This window comes from Mauremys reevesii, linkage group 3 (assembly GCF_016161935.1).
Source record: "Mauremys reevesii isolate NIE-2019 linkage group 3, ASM1616193v1, whole genome shotgun sequence".
Taxonomy (NCBI): Eukaryota; Metazoa; Chordata; order Testudines; family Geoemydidae; genus Mauremys; species Mauremys reevesii.
In genome coordinates, this window is record NC_052625.1 from 70,163,738 (window position 1) to 70,178,223 (window position 14,486).

Here is a 14,486-nt window from a genome sequence, read left to right on the forward strand (position 1 = left end):
GTCTTAAATGCCTAAATATGATCTTGTACGTAGTTTTAGGTAACCATTTTTTAAAACACTTGGTTTAAATGAAAATGACTTTGCATGGGCACGTGAAGGAAAGGAGAGGAACATTTTAAAAAACCCTAATTTAAAAAATAAGCAAACCTACATTTGGATGTATAGAATCTCTCAATTGCATCCAACGTTCCATTATTATGAAGATATCTTAGTGGCTTCATAGTGGGGGTCGCTTTTGAATATGGGCTTAAAGGATATAAATAAACTTCATGCTTGAGGGCATAAGTAAACCACTGACTGACAGGGTCTAGAAAGAAACTTGCCCTATGAGCCAATCTATTTCATAATTGTCTATTATGCAGATTTTTGTACTTCAAAGTATCTGGGACAGAATACTGGTCTAGATGGACTACTGGTCTAATCCAATTTGATGATTCCTGTGTTCTTAAAATGAACTTGAATTATAAATACTAATAGAAAACATTGCATACAGTGCACATTTGACAGGGAATAGGGTATTAGGTAATATATAGTATAATGCTAAGCTCTTAACATCTATCCTGAAAAAGCTGAAGAATGTAAATCTCTTATGTTGCATGATCTTGTGTATGTGTGTAGACCTAGAAGTGATCACTGGGATCCCTGTTGAAATCCCACAAATAAGAGAAGCTGTTACCAGAGAGGGGCGACATCTCTGTTTCCAGTTACTAAGTCCATCGGGAGCAGCTGTAACAACCTTATGCTACATAAGCAGGAGCAATCAGCTGGTTGTGGGATTCTCAGATGGCTATCTTTCACTGTGGAATATGAAAACCTTGAAGAAGGAGTAAGTATACCTTTATATGTGTGTCAATATCTGGAGGCGGGGAACTCAGTTATTTCACTTAACTGATTTAGGTTAAATAGAAAAGTAACTTTGATCGAATCCTGAGTGTTGAAATTCTTGAATACAGTATTGAAACCTTTAGATGCCAGTTCTAGATTAATCTTTTTACTGGTTTTAACTGATTTTTTTTTTTCTTTCTCTTAACTGGTTCCTTTAACTGCCTCATCTACAAAATAAATAATCTTGGTTACAAGGCTTGTAGATGTGTTTCATTAAAGTAGGTTAATGACTAGAATGAGAGAACTGGTTTGTGTAAAATTAAGGAAAAGTAGTTCAATCTTTCAGTAGTGTTTAGTGAATAATGGAAATTTAGAAGACATTGATTTTACGGTAATGATTTTTCCAAGACCTTGTCACAGCTAGGTGTACTTCTTTACAAAGTTAAAGCACACCTCTGCCTCGATATTATGCTGTCCTTGGGAGCCAAAAAATCTTACCACGTTATAGGTGAAACCGTGTTACATTGAACTTGCTTTGATCCACTGGAGTGTGCAGCCCTGCGTGGCCCCCCCCCCCCCCCACCTGGAGCACTGCTTTACCACATTATATCCAAATTCATGTTATATTGGGTGGCATTATATCGAGGTATCGGTGTATATTAATTACATAACTGTTAGAAATATCTCTGTGACTACTTAAAATCTTAGATGAGACCAGTGGGACAGATTGAAATTAGGGCTGTAAAGCAATTTTAAAATAATTAATCGCAATTAATTGCACTGTTAAATAATAATAGAATACCATTTATTTAAATATTTTTGGATGTTTTCTACATTTCCAAATATATTGATTTCAGTTACAACACAGAATACAAAGTGTAAAGTGCTCAGTTTATATTTTTAATTACAAATATTTGTACTGTAAAAAACAAAAGTAGTAGTATTTTTCAGTTCACTTAATACAAGTACTATAGTGCAATCTCTTTATCATTAAAGTTGAACTTACAAATGTAGAATTATGTACAAAAAATAACTGCACTGAAAAACAAAGCAATGTAAAACTTTAGAGCCTACAAGTCTATTCAATCCTACTTCTTGTTCAGCCAATCGTTCAGACAAACAAGTTTGTTTATATTTGCAATGCTGCCCACTTCTTGTTTACATCACCTGAAGTGTGCCCTTTCATGCTTCAAGCACCATTCCAGAGGACATGCGTCTATGCTGATGATGGGTTCTGCTTGATAACCATCCAAAGCAGTGTGGAGCGATGAATGTTCATTTTCATCATCTGAGTCAGATACCACCAGCAGAAGGTTGACTTTTTTGGGTGGTTTGGGTTCTGTAGTTTCTGCATCAGAGTGTTGCTTTTTTTAAGACTTTTTTGAAAGCATGCTCTACACCTCATCCATCTCAGATTTTGGAAGGCACTTCAGATTCTTAAGCCTTGGGTCGAGTGCTGTAGCTATCTTTAGAAATCTCATATTGGTACCTTTGCGTTTTGTCCAATGTGAAAGTGTTCTTAAAATGAACAACCTATGCTGGGTCATCATCTGAGACTGCTATTTACATTAAATATATGGCAAAATGCAGATAAAACAGAGCAGGAGACATACAATTCTCTCCCAGGGAATTCACTCTCAAATTTAACTAATGCAATATTTTAAATAAGTGTCATCAGCATGGAAGCATGTCCTCTGGAATGGTGGCCGAAGCGTGAATGGCATACGAATGTTTAGCATATCTGGCACGTAAATACCTTGCGTTCAGGTGACATTGTAAATAGGAAGTGGGCAGCAATTATCTCATGTAAATGTATACAAACTTGTTTGTCTTAGCGATTCGCTGAACAAAAAGTAGAATTCGGGGGGAGAGATAGCTCAGTGGTTTGAGCATTGGCCTGCTAAACCCAGCGTTGTGAGTTCAATCCTTGAGGGGGCCATTTAGGGATCTGGGGCAAAAATCTGTCTAGGGATTGGTCCTGCTTTGAGCAAGGGGTTGGACTAGATGACCAATATTGGTAAGTGTTTCCAGCTGAAATCATATCAGTGCCAAGTAGAATTAATTACCAGTTTCTAGACTAAGGGGTTTAAATACATTTGTCTTTTTGACCTACTCACTCTACTTACCCCAAGCCCCAGAACCTTCTTTCTAGTACAACCAATGTGCTAAGTTTTAGGTACCATGTTTTGAAACAAGACGATTCAAGGAGATTGGCAAAAATGATGAAATTTTGAAAATCAGGCCTATAATAAAATGCTCAGAGAATTAGTTTGAGTTCTACCTTGTCAGATGTGCAAAGGAGATGTTATAATTTATCTCAAACCACTTCTGTTAATCATCAAGGAAAGAAGGAAGAAACAAATGGTTTTAGGTACTGAGTATCAGAGGAGTAGCTGTGTTAGTCTGTATCCACAAAAACAACAAGGAGTCTGGTGGCACGTTAAAGACTAACAGATTTATTTGGGCATAAACTTTTGTGGGTAAAAAACCCACTTCTTCAGATGCATGGAGATGGTTTTAGGTAAAACTTCAGTTAAATAGAACAAGCTACTCCATTGTTGGAGATGTTCAAAGCTGGACATTTCTACTAGAAGTGTCAAAGGAGAGAAAATGCATTGATCCTACAACAATGCAGGGGATAGATTAGAATAGTGGTTCTCAACCAGGGGGAATGCAGAGGTCTTCCAGGGGTACATCAGCCTAGTTTTACAACAGGCTATATAAAAAGCAGTAATGGAAGTCTGTACAAATTAAAATTTCATATAGAGCAGTATAAACGAGTCATTATCTATATGCTATATCGTGTTTCTCAACCTGGGATTGTGGGATAGGTTTACGGGGGTTGCAAGTGCAGGGCAGCATTATGGGGTGGCAAGCAGGGAAATTGCCTTGAGCCCCACACCACAGGGGGCCCCACAAAGCTAAGTTACATGCTTCAGCCCCAGGCGGTAGGGTTTGGGCTGAAGCCCTGCTGCCTGGGACTGAAATCACTCTTGAAAGGGGTACAGTAGTCTGGAAAGGTTGAGAACCACTGGATTAGAAGACTCATTGGAAAGTCTTTCCAATTCAAATGAGTCTGAGGAAAGATGAAGTTTATTTTACATAGCTGGATTAAACAAATTACATAGCAATTTTGGAAAATTTCTGGTCTGGTCAAAAGATAAACAGGTAAAAATCCTAAAAGTAACCCAACTACTTGTTTGCTCTTTTGGCCATCATTTGTGTGTTGAGCAGATTTTGTGCCCCCAGCTATTCATGCTGACTGCTCATTTAACTACAGTCACCCAGGAAAAAACATAGAACACATTAATAGGTGTGAGTAGTCCAAATGTTCATAATATTGTACTTATTTACATTGAAGTTTATTTGCGGTCATGTTGCTCAATTGCCTAGCTTTGTTAAATCTTTCTGAAATTGTTAAAAATGTTCTGTAAAATTAATTTTTTAAAATAATTGTAAGTATTTCTGGCATGAGAAAATGGTGTGGCTTTTGAAGTGCTGATTGGAACACTTGGAATGATAAATGTCAGACATCTAATCGCCCGATTAATTTCCCCACACACTTTGTTCTAGATACCACTTTCAGCTAGAAGGAGGGAGGATACCTGTCTATGCTGTTACTTTTCAAGAACCTGAAAATGATCCCCGCAATTGCTGTTACTTATGGGCAGTTCAGTCTACACAAGAAAGGTGAGTGAAGACTAATTTAGAAAACTAAATGATCTCTTGTCCAACTAACTGACTTTGAGTGGGTATACATGCACAACTCTGAACATGTTACAAATGTAAATCTTTACCTGGGCTGCTAATTGGAGAATTGATCCCTTAGTATTGCATTTTTGTTTACAATTGAAGGGCCGATATGTAGTGTTGTAGCTATGAATCATTTCAATCTTGTAATCTTAATCTTTTTGAATCTGCTCTGGCATTTTTTCAAAAAATTGTTTTTGATCACTTAGAAAATGTAAGTGCACTCAGTTTAACCGTGACAATGGAACCACAACTGCCACCTCTATAATAGCTGAGAAATAGTGAGGCTTTTAAGTGTAAATTCAATCTGTTGCCTTCTTGCTACAAAATGAGATTGTGAATCTTAATTGCTCTCATAAATAGAACTTAAACCATTATAGCACTGGTGAAATGCCACTGGAAGTTGCAGCCATGTAAATGACTTTACTTTTTGTATTTTACAAAAATCTTGACTTTTCAGTAGCTTTCATAGAACTCCTACAAGTACAGAGGGACAGGACCTACTGAGTACTACTGTGATGAACACCTAGAAATGCCTTTTTTCCTAGAGCAATTTTCTAGTGTTTTGTTTTGTCTGGTTTTAAATGTCCCAAGTGATAAGCTACTATCACTTGTCTTGGAAGACTATTCGTTATTAAAAGTATTTCATGACTCCTTATTTCTATCTTTGACATTAATAAGGTGCCCATCGTCTTACATCTGAGCACCTGTGTGTGTGTGTGTAATCCTTTTTTTTTCTTTTTCTCCCTGTGTAATACCTTCTCCATTTGAGTTGTGGCTTTTAGAGCAGTTTTTTATTGCATTTATTGAAATGGCTGTCTTAGAGCTGTTGTTGTATTTTGGTTGTTTCCCAAGAGCCTGGGGAATGCTTTTATATAAAAACTTTAATTCTGGTTTTCAGAAAGTAGGCAAAACAGAAGTAACTATCCTTTTAATCATTCTTTCTCAAACTCAAAACTTTGGTTCTTCATTAGTTTCATAACATGACAAAATAATACAATCAGAGCATGCAGTTTAGTTTGTAAGTTTTAAATTTAAGGCTCTTTGGGTAAAGGTTCCTGCATTAACATTTAATTGTAAAGAACTGATGCCGGTAGTGTTTTTATAGATAGATGTTAGAGCTCTGGAAAATTGTGTGGTTAACGTTAATCTGAAGTCCCTGGAGTTAAGCTAAAAAGCAGAGTTCCGGAATTCAGTCAGTTAAATACCAAGTGCCAAATGAAAAAATCTTCAAATTTATTTCCTCTTCTGCTACAATTGTCCAAATATGACAAATTATAATTGATTGGAAAATGGGTTGTTTTCCAGTTTATAACAGAAACATCATCCTTTTAAATGTACAATACAATATTGTTCTGCTTTGCTTTGGCAATAACTATTTATCAGATATTTTTGGTGGATTGCAAAGGTGCTGAAATTATACTCAACCTTGTAATTTCTTTCTAGTGAAGGAGATGTTGTGAGTTTGCATCTGCTGCAGTTAGCCTTTGGTGATAGAAAACGCTTGGCATCAGGACAAATCATGTATGAGGTAAAGTATGTATGTCTCTGAAATGCAACTAACACTGTGTATTAATCAAAACATGGAAACAGTAATATTTGCTGTCATGGTTGGGGCTAGGGATACCCTACTCATGTCTTTCTGAATACACTAATTTCAGGCCTTGGGTCTCATGCCTTACCTTCGTGGGTTGGGTTCTCCCACTTTTAAGTGGGAGTACGAGGCTGCAGTACCCCACATGTATCAACTGTGTTTACCTTCCACTGAACTTGGTACCTGGGTTACTTCCCTTTGGGAGCTGGGACCAGTGGTGTATATATTGTAACCCAGACAGCTTTCTTAAATCAAAGCATAAGAGAAGATGGGTTTTTTGGTTTGTTTTTTAAACAGCCATGTTTATAGATGGTTTGTTTCTTTCCCTAAAGGCTTAGGAAGATCAATATAATCCCAGACCCTCTTGCCTCTGGGGTATGGGTGGCAGTCTGTATCTCAATCTCCCTGACCTTCAGGGACTCCCTTTTTAAATCTAGCCAAAGGTCTTTGTTCTGTCCTGTGTCTCTTGGATCTCATTAAACTGGTTGGGCAGCTCAGCAGCTGTCTGAGTGAATATATCTGCACTGTCTTTACTCTCTTGAAGTGTTTGCCAGGAGATGTGAATATCAGGACCCACCTCTATTTCTTGACAACTGTTAGTGAATTAACACAATATATGTATACAATAAGCAATACAATGACCTGATCAAGATACAGTATTCATAAATTATTACAGTCAATGAATCTATCATACTTATACCACATAAATCTTAACAAAAATCACTTTGTACTGTGCACTACTGAGGTTTGAAAAAACTGCTTCTGGAAAGTTTGACGCAAATGACAGTAATCTGACATAGCAATTCCTCCCTCTTTACCCACTGCACTTCTGTTTTGATACTATTCTTTCCAAATATTTTGGAAGCAGTGCGGATGCATATAATTTACATTAACTTTTTGCAATATGAAATCTGGATATTTTTGTAGTGCTATACTGAGTTATTGGCTTGGAAAATAGCTACTTTCAGAGGCTTAAATTTCCCAGTGTTTTCAGTTTCCTCCTCACATGTGCTTCCCTTACAGCAAGAAAAGCTCCTTTCTCACCGTAGTTCATGTGAGTGTTGACTATATAAATGTTTAGGTACTGAAAGAAGATGTCTTTCAGTTTTGAAAAGCAAAAATTGATAGTATGAGGACAAGGTATAAATATTATAAAGTGATTAAACTTTTTTTCTCAATATGGATGCCATTGCTTTATCTTAGTTTACATGCAGTCATAGTGAAGGCAAAGTTGATACAGTGCTCTGGATTAACAGAATGTGCTCTGTTTTACCTTAGGTTTTGATTTTTTTTTTAAAAGGGCTTTTCACTGTAATTGACTCGTGTTTTTTATTTTACATTGCCATAAGTGCTTTGGCAGGAGGATATGGGGAAGCGCCTCAAAATTATTTTTTCTCCTTTCAGCTTCAATTTTCCGTGTTTCTGCGTCACTTTATGCTTTTATACTAGGGCTCTGGCTAAAAGATCTTATTTTTTGTTCTGCCCTGTGTGTGGTCTCTCGCTTCTTCCCTCTTCCCCCTCCCTCCCCACAAACATATACATATTTTTACAGCTCATAGGCATTCCCACCTCATGGCTTCCAATACCCTGGTTTGCCCTGTACCAGTGCTTTGACACACAAACTTTGTGTACCCCAGCACTGCTTGAGTTCAGATGTATCTTTTGAAAAAGTCTGACTGGCATAACTATACATGAATTCCCAGAGTTGCTAAGTGTGTGATTGTGAAATGTTCATTTTTCTTTTCACATTACATAAATCTTGTTTGGATGAGAGAGTGTGATATGGAGGAATGTGTGGACTTGTATTTTGTCTTAAGTAAAACAAAACTTTAGAATGTGGGTAGATTAGGATGACCATAGAAATGTATATTTTAGCATTCTAAGCTTATTATTGTAGGGGTTTTAAAGAAATAAAAAAGGAAAACTTGATTCTTAACTATTTGTCATGTAGCTACTGCCAAGTCCTTGTAAAACTGCATAATAGTAGGAAAATTCTCCTGAATAGTGAAAATGATGGACATTATTAGTATTTTTGTATCAACTTAGTTTTGACTACCCTCAGATCTAGGGTTATTGAGTACTTTATTGCACTTAATTTCTGTAACATGCCAAAATATATTCTAAAAAATATGTAATTTGGGATTCCTTTGGTTGACTCATAAGAGATGCAGTCTCTTCCATATTTAAGTGTAATATCATACATATTCATTTCAAATAATTTTTATTTGTCTTTCAGGGTTTGGAGTACTGTGAAGAAAGGTACAGTCTAGACCTCACAGGTGGAGTCTTTTCATTAAGAGGGCAGACTAGCAATACCAAACTACTCAGTTGTCAGACTATAGAAAAATTTCGCAGCCATGTTGACAGAGAGGATGGCGTGAATGAAGGTTTGTTGCTAGGTCGAAAAATTTTTCAAGTTGAACTGTAACATAATGCTTTTGAAGAAAACAGTGGAGTTGGATTCTAAAAATATCTGTTCTAGCATGTGAGAATCATTCTGAAATAGTTCTGTACCCACAGCCTTAAAAGTTTACTTAAATAGTTGTATAGAATAAACATATTTAAAGACTAAAAGTGAGATGTTTGAGTTGCAATTAATATGGAAAATGACTGTGGAACAGGGAAACCTGATATGTAAGGTACATGATTAAATTGGAAAAAACTCTATATCTCTGAGGTGTAGGCTTTTTGGTGTTCAGCCTTCTTTTTAACTTAAAGGTAAGTTAAAAGTATAATAATACTTTGGATACAGATTGTCCAAAGCTGTATTCTGGGTAGGCCTTTTTAATGCTGTCCTACTCTTGTGTGGAGGACTTAAAAAGGAATGTGAAATTTTTGTTTACGTGCAGTAGTTGCAGGAAAAGATGATACAACTATTTCTAGAATTAGTAAATACAGCAGGCATTAGCTACAAAGGCTGCCCAAAACATGGAGTTCATACTGCTCGCCAATTTCTCCTGTAGGCTATTGTGCATATCCGTTGTATGTAGACAACTGAGCTGCTTTCATGTTCGTTTGTATTTAAATATCCAAATTAGACTGAGCTGTTAAACTCCAGATTATCTGTTTAACTATATACTGAACCCCAAAAGTGGTCAGCTGCTTGCAGGGTTGATGAGCTGAAAGGGCATCTGTGAAGGAGAACTTCAGTGTATGAGGAGAAAGGAGTTCCCCCCCCCCCCCTTCTATTTAAGCTCTGTAGTTTGTACAAACACAATGAAAATAGCTCTTTTTGGATTAAAAAAAAAAGCACTGTAGTTGGGTGATTTTTTTTCTAGGAAGTAAGATGAACTTTAAACACCCATACTCCTGGGGGAAAGTATTTGACTTTGAATGCTTCCTGACCCCCACCCCTCCAGGGTAAATCTAAGTGTGTACAACTTTTTGAGGGATAAATGTAACATAATTTTATTTAAAAAATTAACATGATTTTTTTCTTTATGGAAAGATGGGGTCCAGGATTTGTAAAAGACAAAATCAACTCCTCCCCTCTCCCCCCCATTGTTAACCTGGGACTAGTCTATGCTTCTCTGTTCTAAAGCATGGAGCCTCTAGACTTTCTCAGTGGAATATCTGTACAAATTTAACATTGGTGAAACATAATTGTTCCCTTACCTTGTTTTCAGAAATGGCAGAACCATTTTTTGTTGTTAAAACAAACAAAAAATCAGCCCAGGGCAGACCCTTGGCATAAAAAACTTCAGCTTTTATGGTTAAGTTTTGGCAGTTATAAGCAGCTGAAAACAGGGTCTTACAATGGAAAATGTTAGGCAATTTTAACTAATGAAAGCGCTGCCAGCTCCACCTATAACTATTTATAAAACTTTTGATCTTAAGCGTTCCTTTAAACGGCCTCTCTCCCAATCCCCTTGTATTTATTTCACTTTGAAGCAGTAGTCTGAGGCTCACTTATATGACAGATAGGCACAAACTGTGTTCTTGGAAAGTTCTCACATGATATCAGTCCAAGTTATAGTTTGCAATTCTCTTTTCCCTTTCAGGTAGATAGTGAACTCTTTATTATAGTTTTACTTAGGCTGTGTCTACACTACCGCAGTAAGTTGACCTACTCTACGCAACTCCAGCTACGTGAATAATGTAGCTGGAGTCGACATACCTTATGTCACATTACCGTGGGGTCTACACTGCAAGGGGTCGACCGGAGAAACTCTCCCATTGACTTACCTTACTCTTCTCGTCCGGGGTAGGGTACAGGGGTCGACTGGAGAGCAATCTGCTGTCTATTTGGCAGGTCTTCACTTGACCCGCTAAATCGACCGCCAGTGGATCGATCTCAGAGCGTCGATCCCGGCTGTAGTGTAGACCTGCCTTTAGGTTTAATCTACACTAGAAAATTAGGTTGGCATAAGTCACTCAGGAGTGTGAAAAATCCACACCCCTGAGCAGTGTAGTTTAGCTGGCCTGAGTCCCCATATAGACTGTGCTAGGTTGATGAAAGAATTCTTCTGTTAACCTAGCTACTGCCTCTTGGGGAGGTGGATTACCTATGCTGACTGGAGAATCCCTCCTGTCGGCATAAGTAGTGTCTACACCGAAGCGCTGCAGTGTTCTAAGTGTAGACAAGCCTGTAGTTATTTGAGCCATTGATCTAAAATAGAACAGTAATGAATAGTGAGGTGAGGGAAGAGGAAGACAGCTTCTTTGCACTTAAGATTTTCTGTGAAGACTTTCTGCTACTGCTGATCAGAGAGCACACGCTGAAAGAGCAAAAGCTGTTGTGGTAAACTGATTCAGTTGTTTTTTGAACTTAAAGAATCAATGACTTCAAAGATAATTTGAGCAATTAACAAAACAGAAGATAGAACAGAGGCTTACAGAAGAACACTTGTAGGAAATGGGATGGGGACCCCAGACTGGAAATGATGTACCTAGAAGAACCTAATAAGGGTAAAAATATTCATATATTAAATTTGTATAGTTACTTTGTTCCCCATATTCCACAGGGCATTAAGATTCTCCTTTGCTCATATTTAGAGGAGACTCCCTTTCTGCCCCATCTTAAAAAAAAACAAACAACCAACCCTTATTGGAAGCTACTATAGTATTAGGCCACATATGTTGTGTTTTTTAAATTAAGGTATTTATTCCAGTTATGTTACATGATATTCTTGTGACACTTTTGTATTTTGAATCTATCTGGTTGAAAAGTGGCTATTCTGGATGCATGTAAATGAGGCAGTTACACAGTGATCAATAAATGAATAATGCAAACCACTAATCTGACATTCTTCTTAATTTCATATTGATGGTACTTCTTAAAGGTGTTAACTTATATTTTTTTAACATGTAGCTACACATTTTGATAAAATAATTGGAAATATGGGAAATTCAGATTAGCCTGGTCCCAACAATAGATATTTTATTAAATCTGATATATAAACAAAATGAATCTGGGTTATAGCCACTTAAGGAGTTAACATTTCATATCTTTAAGACAGTAAGGCATTCTGCCAAAATATTGAGTTTGTTTTTTCTACCCCAACAATAGTGTTAAACAAGTAGTATGACAAGTTTGAACTAAATGTTACTGTGTCGCAGTATCTGCTGACTTATTTTAAAGAAATGCCATCTTTCTTACAGTAATATCTCCTGATACGAGTGTGTCAGTCTTCAGCTGGCAAGTGAATACATACGGCCAGGGCAAACCATCTACTTACTTGGGCATATTTGACATAAATCGCTGGTATCATGCTCAAATGCCAGATTCTTTGAGGTGAGACTTTATTGTGTGTATTTTACGTAGCTTTCAAAATGGTTATAAATGATTAATCGACTTCTTACTTGTATGTATTTACTTTCTCTAAGACCAGGGGAATTTCTTCATAATTGCCCCTATTTTGCATTATGGTCGCTGGATGCTGTAGTGAGTATGACTTCTCCACACCACATCTTGGATATTCTGGTACATGAGCGAAGCTTAAGTCGTGGAGTTCCTCCTTCATATCCGCCCCCTGAGCAGTTTTTTAATCCAAGCACCTACACTTTTGGTATGTATTTCAGCTTAGCTGAATTTAGGAGAGCAAACTTAATAAGAGAATTGAGGTTATGTCATTTATTGATTATGTTTTATATATATATATATATATATATATAGCTGTTTCCTGTGTGTGACTTTAAACAATTAGAAACACTTAAATTTTACTTTCAAAATAGTTCTTTAATAATGGAAAGTATTTTAGATGCAGATTGCCAAATTTTGAAATCTAATGCATTTGTAATATAGCCTGTGAAGAAATGATTGTTACAGAAATTAAATAGGTTTAATTTGTGTACTGTGCTAGAGCTGTTCTATATAGTGTGCAGCCCAAGTAAAATTTCCACACAGATGTGTGAATGCTGCAAAATAAATGTGTAAGTGAACTGAGCCTAATAAGTATTTATTTAGCTTTTTAATCCACTCCCAATATTAACCCCATTTTTAATAGAAGCTGTTTACTTTGTATTGCTGTACCATATCCTCAAAAATATAGATTTTTAGCTAAGTGCTCTTTGTTTTCTTAGATGCTACTTGTTTGTTGAACTCTGGAGTTGTTCACATGACTTGCACTGGGTTTCAGAAGGAGGTACTTTTTTTTTTTCTTTCTAGCTTTCTTTCTGATATCTAAAAATGTTCATCCTCTGTCATTTGTATTAAACTGACTTATATTTATGCAGGGGGGGAGCATTTTGTGCTAAAAGGGCTATATCTTGCCCCATTAAAGTCAGTGATAAAATTCCTATTGGCTTCAATTGGAACAGGTCCTAAATATGTGTAGATGAGTCTGATGTAGATGTCTCAGGAGGTAACGATAAAGGTGACTTGGTTTGAATGCTAGATTATGGAGAGGTAACATCCTTGTCTCTCCATACATAAGGTTGCAACTGTTTCTTTTAAGCCTGGATTTTCATCATTATACGATTTAGGACAGGGAAAAGATTTGAAAATTTGGTGGATAATTTAGGATGGAGAGGATTTTGTTTGTGTATTTCATGCATACATGTCCAAGCACAACTTTCAAGCACTTCATGGATTACAGCTGCTGAGAGAGAGAGTCTGGACCTGGGACCTTTATATTTTTAGGAGGGAAATTATTTTCTGAATTGGAAAAGGGAGAACCAGTTACATTTCACCTAACTAAATTTTTGGTACTTAAGTAGCTATAAACTGAAATTGTACATATAGTAGGTGTTTCCATATGCAGTAGAAATTGAGTGTAGTTTTGTGCACAACACTTGTGTGCTGAAGACTTTATCTCTTCTACACGTGTTTATATTACCTCAAAATATTCATGAGCTGGATACTGTCTAGTCCTTGCTCCCTCATTAGCTGGCACTTCTTCAGCAGAAATGCAGTAACTCCTCACTTAACATTGTAGTTATGTTCCTGAAAAATGCTACTTTAAGCGAAACGATGTTAAGCGAATCTAATTTCCCCATAAGAATTAATGTAAATAGGGAGGGTTAGATTCCAGGGAAACTTCTTTCATCAGACAAAAGACTCTCTAATATAGTCGTATTCAGAGGGTGGGATGCATCCCAGGGAATGTGTTACTTCTAAATGATGAACTAGCACTCAGCTGAGCCCTCAAGGGTTAACATGTTGTTAATATAGCCTCACACTCTACAAGGCAGCACTAATTGAGGGAGGGGAGACAGCATGGCAGAGAGAGACAGAGAGACGCACTGTGTGTGTGTGTGTGTGTGTGTGTGTGTGTGTGAGAGTGCATTGCCCCTTTATGTATGCTGACCGCACTCTAAGTACATTGCCTTTTTAACTAGATTAGCAAGTTGAGACAGCAGCTGCTGCCAGTAAGTTCCCTCCATCCTGAGCCCTGTGGTGTCCCCCCCTGCTCTGTGGAGATAAGGTACAGGAGCGGGGGGAGGTTGAGGGGAGACCTGACATTAGCATCCCTCTTCCCCCCTACCTCTGCACAGTTCGCAGGAGGCTTCTAGGAGCAGCTCCAAGGCAGAGGGCAGGAGCAGCACAGGACAGTGGAGGGAGGGACAGCTGAATGCCAGCAATTGATAGCCTGCTGGGCCGCTGCCGCACAGGGAACCTAGGGGAGGGGGGAGCTGATGGGGGGCTGCCAGTCTGCCATAGTTCCAAGCCCCCACCAGCTAGCTCCAACGGGCTGCTCTTTCTGCAAGCAGTGGACAAAGCAGGCAGCTGCCAAACAACGTTATAAGGGAGCATTGCGCAACTTTAAACGAGTGTGTTCTCTAATAGATCAGCAACGTAACAGTGAAACAATGTTAACTGGGACGACTTTAAGTGAGGAGTAACTGTAATTTCTGGGGTGCTGGTTCAGCCACTCAA

The 14,486-nt window shown here is 37.6% G+C and overlaps 1 protein-coding gene across 6 annotated transcripts in view; it reads left to right on the plus strand.

The window, feature by feature from the left end:
* Positions 1–14,486, plus strand: part of AHCTF1 (AT-hook containing transcription factor 1) — a 93,783-nt gene that overhangs the window by 39,425 nt on the left and 39,872 nt on the right. For all 6 annotated transcript variants that reach the window (XM_039530752.1, XM_039530751.1, XM_039530754.1 and 3 more), the window contains 7 exons: positions 619–826; positions 4,399–4,515; positions 6,022–6,106; positions 8,406–8,556; positions 11,771–11,903; positions 11,996–12,177; positions 12,692–12,753. In XM_039530752.1, coding sequence (XP_039386686.1) covers positions 619–826; positions 4,399–4,515; positions 6,022–6,106; positions 8,406–8,556; positions 11,771–11,903; positions 11,996–12,177; positions 12,692–12,753 — 938 coding nt within the window. The remainder of the gene's footprint in view (positions 1–618; positions 827–4,398; positions 4,516–6,021; positions 6,107–8,405; positions 8,557–11,770; positions 11,904–11,995; positions 12,178–12,691; positions 12,754–14,486) is intronic.